A 21,867-nucleotide genomic window follows, 5' to 3' on the forward strand; every position below is an offset into this window, starting at 1 on the left:
GTTAAACATCTATGAGAATACTTTTGAGAAAAATAAGAGTCCTCCTTTTCAGTTTCTAAGTTGAACAGAATACAAATGTCTTTGCCTTGGTTTGTATTTGAATAATAATAATGATAATAATAATAATAATAATAATGATAATAATAATGTATCATCATCATCATCATCATCATTATTATTTAGTGATGTCAAATGATTAATCGCATTCGAAATAAGTTTTTGTTTACATGATATATATGTGTGTGTACTGTGTATATTTTTTATGAATACACACATGCATGTATACATCTAAGATAAATGTTGTTTATATATTAAATATTTATAAACATGAATTATTTGTATATATATATATATATATATATATATATATGTAAATACATGCAAATATTTTCAAAATATATACATGCAATTAATCGTTTGACAGCACTATTATTATTATTATTATTATTAACAACAACAACAATAATAATAATAATATGTATACTATTTTTATTTTACACTACAGCAGTAAAATTTAAATACACATATTTGATAGATTAAACTGTGTTAAACACTCAAGCTTTTATTTAGAAAACTACTTAAGTTTCTGTGAAGTTTACAAACCCTTCTCATTATAAATCTAATGGAAAACTAGTTGGAAATTATGCAAAATGTGTAGACTCACTAATGTTTTACATTTTAAAGTTAAATGCATCAATCTGGTGCACTTTGGGAGCAAAATTATAGGCTCCAGGTCATTTTACTCGAACACATAAAAATCTTTGCCTTGACTAGTATTTAAATAAATAAATGAATGGAAATAATTATAACTGTCTTAATTTATTAAACTTAATCTCTGTGTTCACTGGCAAGAGTTAAACGTTTTTATTTTGGCAGAAACCTACAGGGACTTTAAGTTTTTGTGAACATTAAAACAAATTATTATGAAATATTCATTATATGTTTTAAGTATATAAATTATTTTACATTGCATTAGTAAAAATACAATATTTATATCCTAGTTTCCTAACCTTTATTTCCTAACTTCTTCACTTTAATTTAAACCCTCAAACCTACAGGGAGACATTTAAGTTTCTGTAAACAGGATTACAAATCCTTCTCATTACAAATCTCATTATAAATCTCATTACAAAGCTGTAATCATTTGTCCACAAAAGTGTTTGGAAAATGCCTGTAAAATTCTCAGCGCTGGCAGAGATGGGATTTGCTGCACTTACTGTGAACCGAGCCTCTCTGACCTGATCCGGACCTTCCCAGTGTGAAGGACGCATTGCAGAAATCAGCAATGCTATCTTCAATTTAATATCTGGGGCCATAAATGATAGCTCAAGGTAGTTGTAAGCTAAAGGCTGTGCATGTTACCGTGGTGCTATCAGTGCATTTACAGCTTAATCGACTGGCTCAAAAAACAGCAGCAGTGGCCATTAAGATGAATAACTCATTACCAAACAACAAGATAATGTGACGCGCAGAGAACACATTTTTAAATACACTCAAAAAAACAAGCCAGTGGAAAGTAGCCAGGTTGCCTTTATAACTAACAGAGATTAAATCTGCTAGCGCAAGCTTTACATAATCATCCCTGAAACCCATACAAGTCATAAACATACACACAGACCTTGCATCAAAGTCAAACATTTTAAAGCGATGCAGCAAACATCTTTCCTAGAAGTAAAAAAGGGGGTCAGGAAGCTTACTTGAAAATTCTATTACAGATTGTGTCAAGCTCAGTAAAAGATGGACCCTTTTGAATCGCTCACTATAGAAAAACACACACACACACACACACACACACACACACACACACACACACACACACACACACACACACACACACACACACACACACATCCATCTCTCACTGCCTGGCTTTGTGAACAGCTTTCCTCTCTATATTCTTATTTTACTGATTGCAGGCTAACACCTAATGTGATGCATTATTCAGAAGCGACACCCACTGCTTGAATACATCCATCACAGCCGTGATGTGAAGGTACTGCTCTCTTATAAGTCAGAGATATAAGCAACCTGCTGTATTTTGCATTGAAATATGGGTTCTTTCAAATGAATAAAAAAGTCATTGTTTGAGAAGAAAGCCTCGATCAAGACCTCAAAACAATCTCATTTTCATTCATAAACTCTGTTTATTCCATCCCTGGAGACATCCGTCCTCCATTAGGTAGTGTGTTGATGAGGCCGTGCAATCAAGGGTAAACAAAATGGGATGCTTAATTATTTGAGTCTGTCCTTACTTAAATATGAATGTCATATTGCAGAGCAATTAGGCGAAATCTGCCAAACGCTTTCTTTTTCAAAGACATTTAAAGGACATGGCATTGCACGTCAAGAATTTAATCCAGCTTCTCAAAAACAGTGGTACAAAGAGCTCAGATTTAAGTGGTTTAAAACACCAGATCTTGGTCATATATTATTTTTTACACTGGCATCTTTGGCATTTCAAACACATAAAAGAGAATGGAGATCAAAGTGCCTGGGCAATTCAATGCTTGGACAATTTAAAGGAATTTAATTTTTTTTCTCACTTCAGTGACATTTGGAGGTCATGTTGAATTTATAATCAATTTAAGATTGACACAATGGCAAAAAAAAAAGGCCCTCAACAATTGGTCTGACCACTACTAAAATAAAAAGAAAACCAATCGAGGGAAAATTTAGCTTCTGGAATCCTTTCAGAAGTTTCTATTTCATTACATCAGAAAGTCTTTCAGCAACCTGACAACCCTCAACCCTTAAAAGCCTAATAAACAGGAGATCTCAACTAACAGGTCCTTTAGGCTTAAAACACTATTATTTCAATTTCCTCGTTCCATTTACTGACTCCATAATGACATATAACTGCAAGAACATGTTTGAGTTCTCAGAGTCTAGTCATATTGCTTTGGGTTAACAGCTTGACATTTGAAAAAACAACTCTTTCAACAATTTCAACATAAGCATTAAACTGCCATTTAAAGAACAAATTTAGGTAATGAACTGAATGTGGTTCATCAGGAAAAAAAGCCATTATACTAGTCGCAAAGCCTTTTCTTTCAAAAGCAGAAAGCCTTGACATCTAGCAAAATGTTTTTGCTTGAAGATGGATGGTTTTCTTCTACTAGTGTCATTGCAAAAGACATAAAAAATAAATAAAACTTCTATTCCTTGAAACCTGTAGCTCTCTTATACCTGCCCTGACATTTACAACTATTTGTACTGTAATATAACTAGAACTGTGCAATGTTTACCAAAAAAGTTTAAAAAGAATTATTTCGTCACTAACTTTTCGGTAACACTTAAAGCCTTCATGTGTAATGCATTATAAAGAGTCTTTACAGGGTGCAATGCATTTTAATTATTCATAACGTGCATTGTAATACATTATATCTTGTCATAATTATAACCGAAATGAATAGTGTAACAATGAATTGATAAGTGTTATAATATGATTACAATTATTCCTGAGATCATGTAATGTATTAAAATATGCATTACAAGGCATAATTAATGCATTAAAACTACTTTAATAATGCAATATACATAAAGGCTTTAAATGGTTTCTTCGTATTTGTTCACAGTCTTCTTGTGAAACATACTTTTGGGAGAAAAAAAAAAAAAATATATATATATATATATATAGAGAGAGACAGAGAGAGAGTACTGGAGGAAGCACCACCAGAAATGGCATAAGTTTGGGAGGAGAGAACTAATATGTCAAGATGTCTGCTGAAGACCTTTTACAGCAATGCAACTGTGACACACTGAATAGTTCTTTAATGAAGATGCATGTTTGCTCTATTTATTTATTTATTTATTTTGGTTTGCCTCTATTGTGCTGTCAGCAGTTGTTTAGCAGTTTCCAGGAACTCCATTATTAATATGCCATTTTTTGATTCTTTAAATACATACAGTATTACAACTATACAAATACAACTATTACTTCACTTTAAAACTGCAGTCAAGTTCCTACTGTAAATAACATCTTTTATGGTTTATTGCTCTATCTTCCATCTAAAAGCATCAATGCATCTGAATCATATTAGTTTATTCTGGCGTTTGGGACAGTGCTGCAGTACATTGACTGCTGCTGGCATGCACTTCTGCGGTAGTTTGGCCCTGACTGTAGAAGTCGAGGTTCTTGTCACTTATGTCCAGAGGTAGGTGTTGGCAGTTTTCCACAAGACTGCCAACAGAAATTACAGTATCTGTCAAGTTCAGAAGTGTACCTGTGCACAGTCTCCAAAATATCCAAAAGTCTGACCTTGAGTGTTTTATTTTAGATTATGACGTGACTCTACTACTTAATTATTAGCCTCTATCATTGACAGACTAAAAACATCCCTTGTCATTAATATTTCAGTATCTGGCATGCATTTTTAATTGCATCCTTTACAGTATAAACCTTAGCATTGTTTCTGCATCTTGCCTTGAGTGCATGAACAGCAGGTTTCTGCCTGAAACTGACGCTGGGCCAGTAATTGAAGATTATGACAGATTATGACAGGCACAGGTGACTACAAAGTGAAGCCACCTCTAATGCTGAAAGTCATCTCTGCCTGCAGGCAAGGGAACTTACAAGGGTTCACCATATGCCATATCAATCATTCCTACTATTTATAGATCGCCAAGCCATCACTGGAATACAAAAATGGCTAAAGTAGGTTACCTTCTGAGTAGGGGTACGCTCTGGTATAGACTTGACAGAGGAATAAGCTTTGGGTCAAAGTCTGTAGACTGTAGTGAAGGTGGTACAAGAGTAAATACAACTAGATTCCTTTTTTTTTTTTTTATGCTGTAGAGGACTGCACATAGAAATGTGGTAAAATGTATGATATAATGTACAGCCTTCAAAGCATTTATTCACAATATTTATCAAAGATAACATTTTTGAATAAACACTGTAAGTGAATGAAAATGCTTTGGAGGTTATTTTTATTATATTTTTAGTTTTACATTATGCAATACAACTTTTTTAAATCAAAAATACAGTAAAAAAAATATTGTGGAATATTACAATTTAAAAGAAATGTTATATTGTAATATATTTTAAAATGTAATTTATTCCTGCAATGCAAAAATAATAATTAATACTTTTATTCAGCAATGACACATTAAATTTATAAAAAGTGGCAGTAAAGACGTATAATGTTACAAAAGATTTACATTTCAAATAAATTCATTATATGTGACCCTCTCTGTGAAATTCAGCCTAAAGTCTCAAAATCTAATTATGATATAACAAGCATCAAAGTTTGATTTCAACCATTAATTTCACTATGATTTCAATCTCTGACATGGTCTTACTCAGTCATTATTAAATATATCAATGTTACATTTTCACAGAATGTTCTTTACCTTATGAATAATGATTTTATGTAGTAAACAGTAAATCTCCAAAACATGACTTTATCTGGTTTCACAGACAGTGTCACACATAGGCTAATGCTGTTTATATTAACTTTCTATTCATTCTGAAAAAAATAAATAAAAAAAAGACATATAATAATAATAATAATAATCTTAATTGTTCCTAACTTTTGACTTGTGTATTCTATCATATTATTTAATTATACAATACGTTTTACACACATTTTATGAAAAAAAGGATGTTACAATTTATACTATTATATTACTTTATCATATTACATATTTCACATATTTTATATATGTCAAATAAAAATATGTTTACAGGGCACGTGTCAAGGTTAGTGGTGATTTCAGTTGTGATCATGATACTATAGTTGTGAGCAGGTCACAGATGTGCATGACCCCAGTGTTAAGTTTTCTAAAGACATGCTGTGTAACATATCAGATGACACAGACAAAGCATCTTGTCCATCACCCCGCTACTGTGTCAACAGGCCAATTTCAAGCTTGCCCATTCAGGGCTAATGCTTGGCTAACAGCCACGCTTAACCGCTAATACTATCCATCATCTCCACTTCATCCCCTCCAGAGAGTGAACTGCCACCATATGAGGCTACTGGAGCTAATGGAAAATTCATTAGCTAAGTCTTCCTGCAGACAGCAGCTAATGTTCACTAGGCTAAGTTTAAACTACAGTGCTAATTACAGTGACACTCTAGTGTGCTTCTGTCCGTTATGTGATGTTAAAACAATGAAAACGTGTTGTCTTCTAAATAGACTTCTAAGTGTCAAAAAACATTTAAAGGACTACAAAAACAGAAGTATACTCGACTTCAAGTGCATTTTAAGTACATTTAGGTGTAAGTACATTTTCTACTTTTCTTATTTTAAATACACCTTAAGATGATGTTGTTAATCCAAACTGCTCTATTCCAGCTCCTGCTGTTATTAAACCATTCCTTATGAATAAATCACATTAACTTTGCACTGTGATCAATAAAATCATTGAGATGAAAGGTCAGTAGCTCCTGTTTGCTTGTACAATTGCATTAGAGTTGACAAAAATAACATTTTATTTTATTTCTACAGCTTTTATGTGCATATGTGAAGCTATAGCTGTGGCCCGATAAGCTCTAATGCATAAACAATTCATGTTCATTTTTTAGCCAAATTATTTAGCTGGTGATATTATTTGTTGGGTGATATTATTCATATTGTAAGGTAATGACTATTCTTTTTGCCAAGTGTTTCAGAAGTAAATAAATGGACAGAGTACTAATGAAGCACATTACTTAGATAAAGTCAATCAGTAAAATTTCCAAGTCAGTGGAGTCTAATGACAGCGGCTGTCGATGATATCTCCATATTCATGGCGTCATCATTTATTTATTCTGTGCTGCTGAGCTTAATCTGTACGCAGAAGCCATTCATCAACATGAGAGCTGTGCGAGGCGATGGGGGCATCAGACAGACAGCAGAGACGGCACAAAAATACTGATATTAATCAAGTGGCGCCTGGATTGTATCACGGTTAAAAACTCTGACACGCCACACTGACAATGAACCCCAGGCCAAAGTACAACACTCAACATCTGGTCACATGTTATAGCAAGACTTTAATACAAAAACTGTCACGCCAGTGGTTTTTAAACGGTTGCTTGTGACTGTAATTTGGGTCTAAATTCAGTCCTGCAACAGTTGCTCATGGACAGTAAGGAAAAATAGCATAATATGACAAAAATAACAGAATACATTAAATATAGTTTCAATATTAACAAGGATAAATAATCATTTATTTATAATGAATATTTTCTGTATTTTATATTAGTTTGGTAACATTTTACAGTAAGATTCAATTTCACGAAAACTAAAAAAAAAAAAGCTTTGTCTGATAACATTATTTAATGGACCTGACCTAACATGAACTAATGCTATTTTTATTAACATTAGCAAAGATGAATAAATATAACAATATATTGCTCATAGTTAGTTAATGCTAGTAATGCATTATCTGACAATAACTAATAGGATTTTTTTAAATTGTATTTAATTATTATTATTGATGCATAACCTGATATTAATTAATATGATTTTTTTTAATTGTATTATTATTATTACTATTATTATTATTATTTACTTTTATAAAATAAACTGTATAAAATGTCATGCAAAATCTGGTCCTGAAGCAAAACTAGTTGCAAATCAGTCTCTTACACCTTCATGTGAGATTATTAGTATTCAGATGTTTCATACTACAAATGAGTCTTCACAAAATAATCCACTTTTGTTGAATATGGTACTAAAGGCAATGTTTGCAACTCTGCATAATGACATATTAATGGTGGAAAGCTGTGGGGATGTTAAGAAACTGTAACTAGGCCTTTCAGATGGTTTAGATGATGAATGACTCACTTTATGCCAAATCATACATTCAAATTTATTTATTTTTTTTTACACTTTTTATTCACTGCAAAGTCTGAACAAATACTATAGCTGAAAAGAATCAGAATCAGAAAGTCAACTGTAGTTGTGTTATAAATCCGTCATTGCCACCTACTGGACAAAAAAAAAAAAAAAAAAAAAAAAAAGAAGTTTCAAAATACAGAATTGTACTTCTGATATAAGCTCCAACATTCAGTTTCATTAAAAGAAACTCCTCCTCATGTTTTTGCCTTTCTCTCATCTTTGTTTCAAAACTGTTATGACTGTTATGTGAGTTATATGAGTTTAAAACAACATGATGGTGAGTAAATGATGATTATAATCAAACATGGATTAAATATTGAAGCTGCCAACAAGTTGTTATAAAAAAGTTTACAACTACCACAAGGATAGGAGTTAAATGAATCAGCTTGATGAATCGGTCAGTCATTAAAACATAACTTGGTAGAGGTGTGACTAATTTATCTGGGAAAAGATAACAGCCTGTTCCTAGCAATGTTAACCACAGACCCTATTTAAAATCCACAGGACATTCTTATAGCAAATTTAGAGCCTGTGGTGATTTAGCCTTCAGGGTGGACAGCTCTATTATTAGAGTATTCAGTTTCTGTTGGTAAGGTCTAGTCAGTGTTGTTGTTTGGCTTAGTGGATCAGGAAACATATGGACACAGCCCCATCCAGTGGTCACAGTGGTACCACAGTCATCTGAACATTTATGACAGTCTTTCTGCACATTGATGTTTCATAGATGCTTTAAATTACAATGATGATGCATTTTAGACTGAATCATAAGTATTTAGACCAGTGGAAACTTTCAAGTGAACCTCAGGATGACTTACAATAATTCAAATTAAGACCAAGCAATATTAATTAGAATTAGTTACCTTTAAAAAAAAATGTGTTATTGCTGAATAGTGTTGAATTTTGTTCTCCTGAGTGATATTCTTCATGCAATTTGTTTGAGCTGCACCCTCTACTGTACAGACGAGAACATAATTAGTTACTTTTTTTAGGGAGTAACACAATATTGTAATGCATATTTTTTAAAAGTAACTTTCCATAACACTAAACACTATTATTAATATTACATTACATATTTACATTTAGTCATTTAGCAGATGCTTTTATCCAAAGCGACTTACTAATGAGGACAATGGAAGCAATCAAAATCAACAAAAGAGCAATGATACACAAGTGCTATAACAAGTCTCAGTTAGCTTAAACGCAGTACACATAGCAAGGGCTTTTAAATAATATAATAAATAAAAAGGAAACAGATAGAATAGAAAAAGAATAGAGCAAGCTAGTGTTAGAGGTCTTTTTTGTTGTTGTCGTTGTTGTTTTTTTTTTTTTTGCTTTTGTTAATTGTATAATAAATGAAAAGAAACCAGATAGAATACAAAAAGATAGAAGAGCTATGTTTTAAGGCGATTCTTGAAGATGGCTAAGGACTCAGCTGCTGGGATTGAGTTGGGCAGGTCATTCCACCAGGAGGGAACATTTAATTTAAAAGTCCGTAAAAGTGACTTTGTGCTTCTTTGAGATGGCACAATCAAGTGACGTTCACTTGCAGGATGCAAGCTTCTAGAGGGGATATAAGTCTGAAGTAATGAATTTAGGTAAAGGGGTGCAGAGCTACCCAAATATTACTATTATTTATATAAATATTATTTATTGAACAATACTTTTCTAAGCTATTCAGTCAAAAATACAAAGGCAGTGCTCTGATACAGGATCACAGTTCTTAAACTTTGCCCTCAGATAATATGAATTACTCTGGAACAATTAATAGATTAATGAGAGCAAAGACTGCCCGTTTGATATATCTAAAATTAATGATATCATTCATCGTACTGAGAGCACTGTCTTGGTATTTCTAAAGTCTTTGGATGTACTCAAATGAATGTGAGCTTATAGTTGATGGTTAAGTCTGGCAAACAACACCAGAGAGATCCACCGTTTTCACCGGAAGATTGAGTTATGGCAGTTATGGCATGTCAAAATTAAATAAATAAACATATGCATGAAGTATTGACAGTAAGTCCTATAACATGCATTCACAAAATAATTTATATTTCATGACAACTTTCAGACAACTTTTCAGTTTTCTAGGTTAATATCACTTTTAATTATGCACCAGAATTCTATTACAATATCTGAACTGAAATAATTACAAACTATTCATGAATTCAGCAATGGGTTACTGGCTCTAATCTGACCATTAACATAAATATAAAGGACATCTGCAACTGAACCACAGCTGTACAGTGAATCAAATATTCACTGAGACTATGAGACGTCCATAAAATTCTGTGCCTTGCAATTACCCAGCTTCATAAAATACAGCCTTATTTGGCTGCATTGCAGATATAGCATCCAGAAGACAGATTTGATGCCATATATCACTTTTACTAATGCAATTTCCTGCTGTTTCAGTTTAATCCATCTTGAAGGTTATGCTTTTGAATGTAATTATGTAGTCAAAGCAGATTATGGTGCACTGAGACAGGCCGGTGTTGGAGCAGCCAAATAAACTCATTGAGTTTGTCCATTCAGCGAGGCTGGACACTGACAGCAGCACCTGACGCTATGAAGGGCCCAGCTGGATCCTGAGCCCGTGTGATTACAGCACACAGCGCCTTAGATAAGAGCTGTCTTATGAAGAGACACAAATACATATACACATACAAACACAGGCTGGGACTCCATCACACAAACATAAACACACATCATGTGAGCCACAGCTAGGAATGAACCACAAATCTATATACAGCGTGCAATTTCTTTTCATGCCATGCTGTATTACTCTCTCTTGAGAATTTCAGAAATCTTTTTGAACCACCACCATCACATTCCCTCAGCATCTGCTTTACTTTCATTAGTATCATTTCCATTACAGTTTCCACGGACTTTGCCAGAATGGTCTTTTTTTTAGCTAGCAACACTCACTTGGCAGTTTCAATGTACATTTGGAAGCCGTTTAGCTATGTCTTACATCATTTCACACTGTATGAATAGGGATAAGATTGAAAGAATCCACTTAAACCAACCAACGCAGTGAGATCTCAAGCAAACCACACCACGAACACTCTTTAGCCATTTAAGAAATGAGAAAATGTAAATTTACAACTGTAAAACTCATCGATATCCCTTTCACTGTAATATAATGATTTATTATGTCTGTCACTTCACATGAGACCATAAAGTGTGATCAGTCAAAACACCGAACGCAACAAATCCAACAGAGGGCAGTCAAATGATCAATATCACATCAGCATTACTACCCGAGGTCCCTCTTTCAGCAGATTAGACATCAATGTGTCAAGTGGCTTGACTTCAATAAGCAGAGAAAGCAAAAATGTCTACCACGGCAGAAAATATCTTCACTTGTGTTCTATAAAAAAAAAAAAAAAAAAAAAAAAATTGTCATGCAGGTTTGGAAAAACATGAGGTTTTGTAAAAAAAAAATGACAGGATGAAATATTCATTTAATACAAAGATTTAAAACTGATTGTTTGTAAAGAGTATTTGCATATCACTGGTCCCACGCAGGTTCTCTGATGAAATGAAACTACTTTACTGCCAACTTGTAAGTCTGTAAGAGTGAATTTGCTGCCAAATGATAGTTTCAAATCAGATTTGAAGAACATAATGTTTGTTTTTGAAAACAACATTCTGAGAGCTCAAAGTGCCGCTTTCTGAAATTAGATCGCCAGCTGTTGTGCCAACTTGCGTCAGAATTAAGCATTTGTCTCATCCTGGAACTTTAATAACAACCGCAGGCTTTTCTTTTTTTTTCTGAACTGATAAAAAGCCAGATACAGTATAAAAAAATAAAAATAGGTAGGCCTATAGGACTGAGGAAAAATGGTGTAAAATCTTCACAATTTTAAATGTACAGTTCAACCAAAATAAAAATTCTGTCATCATTTACTCATCCACATGTCGTTCTAAATCTGTATGACTTTTTTCAGCAGAACACAAAAGATGATATTCTGAAGAATGTTGGTAACCAAATTGTTTCAATTGTTCAAAAACAGGGAATTTTCTCAAAATATATTTCTGTTTCTCAGAAGAAAAAAGCCATAGAGGTTTGAAATGACATGAGGGTGAGTTAATAATGGCAAAACTTTCATTTTTGGATGAAATTGCTCTTTAAAATAACTTAAAGCTTCAGCTAACATATGTTGTGTAAAATCGTGTAACTGACACATTAAGCACTGCATTGTGCATAAAGTACAGTACTAAACCCTCAAATGGTCCTTTTTTAATGTTTACACTTATGGTCTTTGGGGTCAATATGGCCCCAAAATTGAAAGAGTAATTGTAAAAATGTAATGTAAATTTTTAAATCATGCAAATAATATATATATATATTTACTACAGAATTCTACAGAATTCCGCAATGACACAATTAGCTTGCATGTGAAATATACATTTTTTATGAACAAAACACTTAAATTATGATCTAAATTTAATTTAAGTTGTTTCTGGATATTGATCGATGTGTTAGGTGTAGAATTCTTCCATCTATTGGTTAGATATAAACATAAAACTATTACAGTCTAGGAAAGAAGTTGTTTTGACCATCAGAGAGTCATACAGAGCCATTCACTTTACTGGATGTGGCCGAATCAAGCCCAGTTTTTTTTTTTTTTTTATGTGACTATAGATAGATAATGTAGAAAAGTCACAAAATCTCATTCCGCTGAGATGAAGGGAAGAATTTTTACCAAGGAACTGTTGATTGGGGTCATTTTGAACCCAAGGACAGACTGAAAGTTAAAAGCATTAGAAAATCCATTACACTCTTAAAAATAAAGATTTCAAAAAGTGGTTTTCTTAGCGATTACATAAAAAAGAAAATTTTTGGCTCCTCAAAGAAACTTTCAGTGAACAGTTAAAAAAAAAAAAAAAAAAAAAGCGTTTCAATTCTCTAATGAACCATTCTCCACTATAAAGAACCTTTTGTTGAATGGAAAAGAGCCATGGATGTTAAAATAATCTTCATGAAACCATCAACACCAATCAAGAACCTTTATTTTATCTAACGTAGCTCCATCAGACTTTCGCAAAGACAGAACTGAACTCATATGGACTAAAATTCACATCCGCATTTTTGGTGGTACTACAGCAATGCTTAATATCTCGAAGAGGGATTTACCTTTTTTGTTGGGGGAAGCCCAGGAGATGATCCGCCTGACCAGACAGCAGTTGAGCAACACTTTCTTGGAAAGGCTGTAATCCTTACGAAACTGAGTCAGGTCTTCGTCCCATTGAGTCCTCTTGACTGGGGCAGACATGGTCACACTACAAATATTCAAACCCAGAGGCTGCTGTTAAAATGATGCACTTTCAATCCTATGTAGTTTCTTCTTCCTATAAGAGGCAGGGCTTTCCCAAGAGGGCTGAGAGGCTAAATAAAATAGGACCGTTTGGTTATCAAACCATATTCACTTAAACACTAACCTAAAGAACTTTTTAATATAACTGTACACAACTACTATAGTTTTCTATATATAGTTCCTCAACTATGTCTTTAGTAACATCTTAATATTCATAATATGCCAGAATGGGTTAAATAGCCTCCTCTATATAACAGCAACTAGTTAGAGTTTAGCAACAGATAAACATCTACACATTGAAAATGCATCAAACTACACAAGACAAAAAGCTCCCGTTCTGGTTTAAGTCTACAGTTAATTCTGCTTTAAATGAAGCAGCACTATTGAACCCGCACCCTCTCCTCCAGCGAGAGTATTTTCTTACCTTGTGGTCTTAGAAGAGCTGCTGAACCTTCTGTGGCTTCACAGCAACACAAAGATGCTCAGGTTTCACGCTACAGAACGCTTTCTCTTATTTCATGTGAGAAAAGAGGAGGGGAGGATGAGAGATACTCCAGTGATCAGACTGTCTGCTCGTGGGCTCAAGCCTTTATCCGCCCCTCTCTCTCACGAGGGGACAGTGAAACATCATCAGCATCTGCACCTGAGAGCGGCCAATCAGAGAGCGGCATGATCATTCATGTCAATGATGGACATTTTACTCACAGGACCCAGGGCTGGACCCATGGGAAGTATACTTTTCTGCCGAGAAATACACTTGTCATTCTCTGCCCTTGCCTGCTCACACGCACAAGCAAACATAGAGCCAGTAATGAAGTGTTGGCTCGCAGACAGATTCCCCTGCTGCTCTGATGCCATATTTAGCAACATTTAGACCAAACCACCCCACCTCCCATAAAATCACTCAGCGTGCAGCATATACACAAATCAACAGGGCCGACTGTACTGAGAATACACACCTGATCCTGTCAGCAATCATTTCAATCTCAGATGATATACAATAATGATTACATGTACATCATTAAACAATCTACAGTCTGCTTAAAGCGAAAGAAAATTATATTACTTCATTGTTATTAACATGATGTGAATGTATTGTGAATAATTTATTGCTATTGTGTCAATAATATGTAATCATGTAATCAATAAAAAAGTAACTGTCTGATTATGTGTATTTTAAAATGTAATAATCTAATTACAAGTACTTAATTTCTGGAATCTGTTTAAGCGATCCAGATTACATGTAATCAGTTACTACCCAGCACTATAATATACTACTTAAATATAAATATTTATTATAAAATACTATAATATAAATTGGTAACAATACGATTCTATACGTTAAGATTAGTTGCTACAATATTGAATTCTTTTACAGCATTTATTCATTTATTAATCTAGGTTTTCATGACACATACCTAATTTTAAATACCTGCGGTCAGTTGTCTAAATTAATAGCAATGCATTATGAGCATTTAACAAAAATACAATAACTAATGTAAAAAAAAAAAAAAAAGAAAAGCTGATCAGGCAAGTAAAACTCGATTTAGTTTTTTTGTTTTTAAATGCAATTTTTGCCTTTCTATTGAATTTAACTTGTTATACATTTTTTATTAAAGAATAAAAAAATGGTCATTTACTCACCCTCATGTTGTTCTGAACTTTGGAAGAGTTTCTTTCTTCTGTTGAAATATCAGCTGACAGTTGACGGTAGCCAATGACTTCCACAGTATTTATATATATATATATATATATATAGATATATATATATATATATATATATATATATATATATATATATATTTATATATATACTACGGAAGTCAATGGGCTACCATCAACTGTTGGTCATCAACGTTCTTCAGAATATTTTGTCTACAACAGATGAAAAACTAATACAGGTATGGAACAACTTGAGGGTGAGTAAATGACAATTTTCATTTTTGGGTTAACTGTCAGCAACACTGCAACAATTATATATATATATATATATATATATATATATATATATATATATACAGTACAGGTCAAAAGTTTGGAAACATTACTATTTTTAATGTTTTTGAAAGAAGTCTCTTCTGCTCATCAAGCCTGCATTTATTTGATCAAAAATACAGAAAAAACAGTAATATTGTGAAATATTATTACAACTTAAAATAATATTTTTCTTTTTGAATATATTTAAAAAAAATAATTTATTCCTGTGATGCAAAGCTGAATTTTCAGCATCATTACTCCAGCCTTCAGTGTCACATGTAACATCCAGTCTATCACATGATCATTTAGAAATCATTCTAATATTCTGATTTATTATGAGTGTTGGAAACAGTTCTGCTGTCTAATATATTTGATGAATAAAAGGTTAAAAAGAACTGCATTTATTAAAAAAAAAAAAAAAAAAAAATCTAATAATATATATTCTAATAATATATTTTCTTTACTATCACTTTTTTATCAATTTAACACATCCTTGGTGAATAAAAGTATTGATTTTATTTAAAAAAAAAAAAGAAAGAAAAAAATTACTGACCCCAAATTACTGACCAGTAGTGTATATTGTTATTACAAAATATTTTAAAAACATAGCTTCTTTTTTTTTTTTTTTTACTTTTTATTCATCAAAGTATCCTAAAAAAGTATCACATGTTCTGAAAAAATATTAAGCAGTAGAACTGTTTCCAACTTTGATAATGAATCATCATATTAGAATGATTTCTAAATGATCATGTGATAGACTGGATGTTACATGTGACACTGAAGGCTGGAGTAAAGATCCTAAAAATTCAGCTTTGCATCACAGAAATAAGTGATAATTTAAAGTATAATAAATTTAAAAACAATTATTTTAAATTGTAATAATATATCACAATATTACATTTTTTTCTGTATTTTTGATCAAATAAATGCAGGCTTGATGAGCAGAAGAAACTTCTTTCAAAAACATTAAAAATAGTAATGTTTCCAAACTTTTGACCTGTACTATATCTATATATATATATATATATATATATATAATACCAAACTAAGATCCATATTCTTTGCTCTAACTACTTTCAATGCCGCCATCTATTTCAATTCAGTTTTAGTCACTGTGCACAGTAATTTAATCAGCTAATTCATTCACATTCATGTCCTTTATAATGGCACACAAGAGCGCAATGAATTGCATAATGTAGGCCATTATATACAATTTCACAACAATTTAATCTAGTTCATATTTACACATCAGCAGAACTACTTGGATTCCTGGAATTCTGAATGACCAATATTTTTGACGTAGTCGATGGCAGCATTTAGAGCATACAAGAATATTAGCTGGTGTGGATTTCAGTCCAACTTTGCGATTCGTCCTCTGTACAAAATGACCTGAATTCACACAGGGAGGTTCACATTCACAGGTGCATTAAAAAGATTGATCTATCAGCCTGCAGAGAGAAATCCGGTAAGACAAAACATCACAGCTCCAGAGCTTCATAACATCATTATCCTCCTCCTGCTCTGCTGTTTCTATTGTGAGCTAATGTGACTGATTAATCACAGAGATTACTAACAACAAATACATAAAGTATAATCAACACAAAATAAGACTGGGTTCGTGTTATGATACATTTCTGACACTCTAAATATCAACTAAATAAAACCAACAATATTTATGGCATGGCTCACTTAGTGCCGAGTGAACCCGGACTTGAACCCGGGTCTCTAGTAATGATGCTTGGTTCTTGAACGAATCGTTCTTTTGAGCCGGTTCACAAATCAAACTGAATCTAACTTTAGTTCCGGGTTGACAACGCAGGATGCACAGCCAAAGTAGCACGTCCAAAAAACAAAAAAAACAAAAAAACGATTGAGCCGGTTCAACCAACTGTCGAAGTTTCAACAAGAACCAAATGAGCCGTGGCAAAGTTTTCCGAGGAATACCGAAGATTCTGATGAGTGAGTTGGCGATACTGTGCAAGCCTGAGGCGTGTACTGGAAATATGCTAATTATGACTGTTATTAATTTATATTTTATTAAAACCTGCAAAAACCTTTTCGTTAAGTGCTGTAAATAAATTTTACAAAAGCTTATTGTGCATGCAAATGATATTTAAAGTTGCTTAAGCAAAATCAAGGATTTTATAAGACTGGTTTATTCATTCTTTATACTGTAGACATGTAGAACATATCCATGTTTGTGCATCAATGCCTATAATGCGTGCTGTAGGTGTGAAAATTTTAGGAATCTTATCTGCGAATGCGAATGAATCTGTGACCACAAACACCATTAACTTAAGTGAATTATTTGGTAATAATCAGCAATATGCTTCACAAAAATAACTTTATTTTTTGAATGTTTCAATATGTGTTCACACAAATGACTTATTTGAATTTTTCATTGATACAACATTGCACTGAGTTGTTAGAAAAGAAATGCATAGAGATGTTATTGCTTGGTGACGTCAGGAACTGATGAATCGACTTTTTGAACCAGTTCAATGAGCCGATCTGTCCGAAAAGAACCGGTTCGTGGAAATAAATCGGACTTTGCATCACTAGCCTCTAGTGTGGTGGTTGAGAGCAGTACCCCAGGAAATGTAGATTTATAAATGAATAAATAAATAAAAAACAAACAAAAAAAACTTTGCAAGAACAATCCTTGTTGACTGAGGAATTAACAACAGTCAAAAAAAAAAAAACCTGTAAAAAATAAAAAAAAACACTTGAGAAAAAAAACTCCACAAGAGGAGAAAACAAAACCAGAGAACAAAAACAACCAAGGAAAGAAACTCATGAAACATTTCTTGGGGTAGATCAGAAGGACTTGGCAAGACCCAGCAGGAAACACGGAACAAAGACTCAAAAACCAAGTGAGGAACAAGGGGAGATAAATACACATCTTAAATGCACAGGGGGAAACAAGGCACAGGTGACCTGGATAACACTAACAAGGACACACAAGGAAGAACTAAGGCTAAGAGGAACACAGGGGGGCTCTAGAGGCATGGAGAGTGGTCTCAAGATGAAACCAACCCTGATCTACAAAAATCAATAGAGACCACACAACCACCTATCTGCCATTACATATAAAGACTGAATTGAATTCTACTCGGTTAATTAATTTTTTTGTAAATGCATTTGAATAAAAAACAACACCAGATTTTTATAGGGGTCATCAGATGCTACATGCACTTTTACAAGTTGTTTGAACTGAAATGTGTGTTGGCAGTCTTTGTACACAACCACACATAATGATAAAGATCCACCCAGAGTTTTTTATTTTTATTTTTAATCTTGATGATGTCACACAGACAAGCCCCTCCCATGATAGTTTGATTGACAGTAGTGTTTTAGCACAGACTGGACTGGTGTCTTACCTTAGACCCGCCCTGAGTGACTGTCTTCAGTCCACCATTGATTGACAGTAGTGTTTGATGTAGGAATGGATTATTACTTTGTGTTTGAGGTGTTTTTTTGTTGGATGTAATAGTTGTAGTATGTGTCGTAATTTATTGATGTGTTCTGTTGTTGTGTGTAATCAGTGGATTACGTATTTTTTTGAAAGGAATGCGCCCCCATCTACCTAAATGCATCTATGTTCGCGAAAATCATTCATGATCCAGCATCACCAACAGAAGAAGTGAGTGTAAGGTTTTGTAATGAATCTTTGCAAATCGCCTTTCCTAATAATGTGCTAATTAGCAAGTTTCACGATGAATGCGGCTAAAGAGAGAGGGGCGGAGTCAGAAGAGCTCATTAACATTTAAAGGAAAATGCTACAAAAACGGCTTGATCTGAAAAGAGCTGTTTTTTACACTACCATTGAGAAATTTTTACCAAACTATGATACAGACTTTTCATTAAGACCTAAAGAATCATATCAACTTGTGGAAAATGGGCATCCTATGACCCCTTCAAGTGTTTTGGAAAGACACCCAACAAAAATATATTAATAAACACATATTATTAAGGCACCAGTATTGCTAATTTGGGGATTTTGTCACCAAATGTAGTGACTTTTATTAATGGTTTGTGACAAGGAGTTAATTTGATGATATTTAAATATATTTTGCAATTTAAATATATTTAAACTTTTTTTTATTATTATTAACAGATAAACAACAATAAGGCAGACATTCTGTCTTTTGAAACATCTTTTTTTCTGTCATCATTTAAAATATAGCTGAAATCACAGCACGGCTGTTGTCTTTAACTTATGTGTGATGATTTTAACAGTGCAGAGCAGCAGAATGAAACTGAAAACAGTCTTAATGATTCGCATTGTCAGAAAACAGAAACATTAAATAGCCTATATACAGATGTGGCCATTAAGAATGCACATTTTTCCCACGGCATGCTGCAGTTCGTCCTGCGGAATGCTGCTGAAACCTGTTAGCACTTTTTAAGGATTTAAATAAATGTGTTGTGCTTCACAGAATATCCCCCTGATTGAACGACATACTGTATCTACAGGCCAGACCAAATTGCTTGTAAACCCTTTGCAATTATCTGTCTTCGTCCAACTGTTAAATATGCTTATAGATTATTACAGTACGTTACATAAAAAAATTACATTAACATAATTATCAGTGTCTGATAAATTATTAATTGCATGTAATGTTGTGATTGTGAGAAAACAACCACAATTAAAATACATATAATATAGTATTAGACAAAAATATATATGATATGGTAATACAGACACTGAAAAATCTATGTACACATGAGTGCATAAGTGTAACGTGGATCATTATTTGATGTGCTTTGTAAACAATTTATGGCGCTATCGCTGCATTTGGGAGAACATTATTAATTAATTATTATTATTAATTATTATGTAAATGAGAAAAGATTTAATAAATATTCAGCTGATGAAACATCTTTCAAAAAAAAAAAAAAAGCTTTCTGTGGACAAAAACTCTGTAAAACAGTTTTGAATGGTGTGCAGTGTGAAAATTACATGATATAGGATCTTTATACAGTGTGTCATTGTGAAAAATGTAAGTCCGTCCCTCTCAGCCACATTTTCATCCACGTAAAATTGAATATGGCATCTAACTTGACTGAGGTCAACATGTTCATCTAAACCTGTCAATCACAACACAAGTGTATATAAACAGCTGCTAGTACTATTCACCTCACAGCCACTTCAGTCCTCTGTTTTAAATTGCTTCTATTTTCTCTACATTAGTTTTCATTAAGTAGTGCATGGCTCGAGCCCTCCATGGACAGCAGGCCACATCTTTCTCCATTAAGGAGAAAATACCCTGTATATGTAAAATCTGTAAGATCTAGTACACATTCACTCTTAACACTCTTAACATAACAAGCACTTTCTATAGAATCAGATGTACAGTTTTGGACTAAATCTGCATTAATCATATTTTTTATCCAGTTAGCTACTGTCTGTTTACTCAGATCACAAAGCGAAACTTGGAGCACCACATCGTATCTTCAAAGAGAGAGTTAATTAATCCAGCACTCACAGATTGCAAAATCCTGTGCCATTAAAACACAATGATAGATTTAACTGAAAAATTGGATACATTCCTTTTATCCGAAGGGACCTGTTTATCTGAAAAATAAGACGATAACAGCATTCTGCCTGTTCTGTCAGAACAAAAAGACTAAATTTACTGAGCTACAATGCTGCTATGCCAACAATGTTTTCACATATATGAATAGATAGATAGATAGATAGATAGATAGATAGATAGATAGATAGATAGATAGATAGATAGATAGATAGATAGATAGATAGAGAGATAGAGAGATAGATAGATAGATAGATAGAGAGATAGAGAGATAGATAGATAGATAGAAGTTATTTTTAGTTTCAACAACAGCTTGACGCAGCGAACAAATGCACTGAGCTGCAAAATCACCCTTAACAGATGAAAGGATATTAATGTTACGACAAAGATAACGCTTTCCTTAGCAGACATTCAAACTGATGTTTATTTTGATATGAGATTTATCTGAAGAATGAATGCTGTATCAGATGCAGGTAATCACACTCGCTCAGTCCATCTCTCTCACACAATACCTACTATAGGCCTACATAATACACTGCTTTTAATACATTAATACAGTAAGCTTTTAATGAAGCAACTCAACGTTGTTATTTTGTTTTATGTATTTACACACTCGTGCCTTCGAACTGTTGTATAAATGCAATATCACACAAGTAGATGTGAGAAATGGCTGTATATCGGCATGCTGTGATTACATATGGCCGAATCACAGCCTTGCCGATATACACGTCTACTCGTCTAATATTGCTAATATAAATGCCATAGTGTAAATAAATTGCTGCAGCATATATTAAGAACATCTTATCTAATTTATGCAATGCTTTTGCAGCAAATTTAGCTTCATTCGATTTTAGCTTCAGTTCATCAAGATGTGTTAATACTGAAGTTAATATTGTGCTGCAATTTAGACACATTTTTTTGCTAAATTTCATAAATGAAAATATTCCCATTTATCATTTCATTATGTTATTTAACAAAATAATGCATTTAAATGATTATTTTAAATTATCAAGTACTCAGCCCAAATTGATGTGTGATTGAATTGATTAATCATGTCATTAATCATTAGTCATTAGTCATAATTACATTTTTATTTGACAGCCCTAATACACACACACACACACACACACACACACACACACACACACACTTATTTATTTATTTATGCAGTGCCTACAAAGTTTTCCATGTTATTTATGTAC

The 21,867-nt window shown here is 33.1% G+C and overlaps 1 protein-coding gene across 5 annotated transcripts in view; it reads right to left on the reverse strand.

Annotated features, from left to right (window-relative positions):
- The window catches only part of kcnip4a (potassium voltage-gated channel interacting protein 4a), a 150,537-nt gene that overhangs the window by 118,176 nt on the left and 10,494 nt on the right, over positions 1–21,867 (reverse strand). Inside the window, exons 2-3 of one of the 5 annotated variants that reach the window (XM_042728694.1) lie at positions 13,576–13,794; positions 12,971–13,116 (exon numbers count right to left, since the gene is read on the reverse strand). The exons of the other annotated variants lie outside the window; for them this stretch is intronic. Coding sequence (XP_042584628.1) covers positions 12,971–13,109 — 139 coding nt within the window. The 5' untranslated portion in view covers positions 13,110–13,116; positions 13,576–13,794. The remainder of the gene's footprint in view (positions 1–12,970; positions 13,117–13,575; positions 13,795–21,867) is intronic. 5 annotated transcript variants of the gene reach the window in all.

Source organism: Cyprinus carpio, chromosome B7, assembly GCF_018340385.1.
Source record: "Cyprinus carpio isolate SPL01 chromosome B7, ASM1834038v1, whole genome shotgun sequence".
In the NCBI taxonomy this organism is placed as follows: domain Eukaryota; kingdom Metazoa; phylum Chordata; class Actinopteri; order Cypriniformes; family Cyprinidae; genus Cyprinus; species Cyprinus carpio.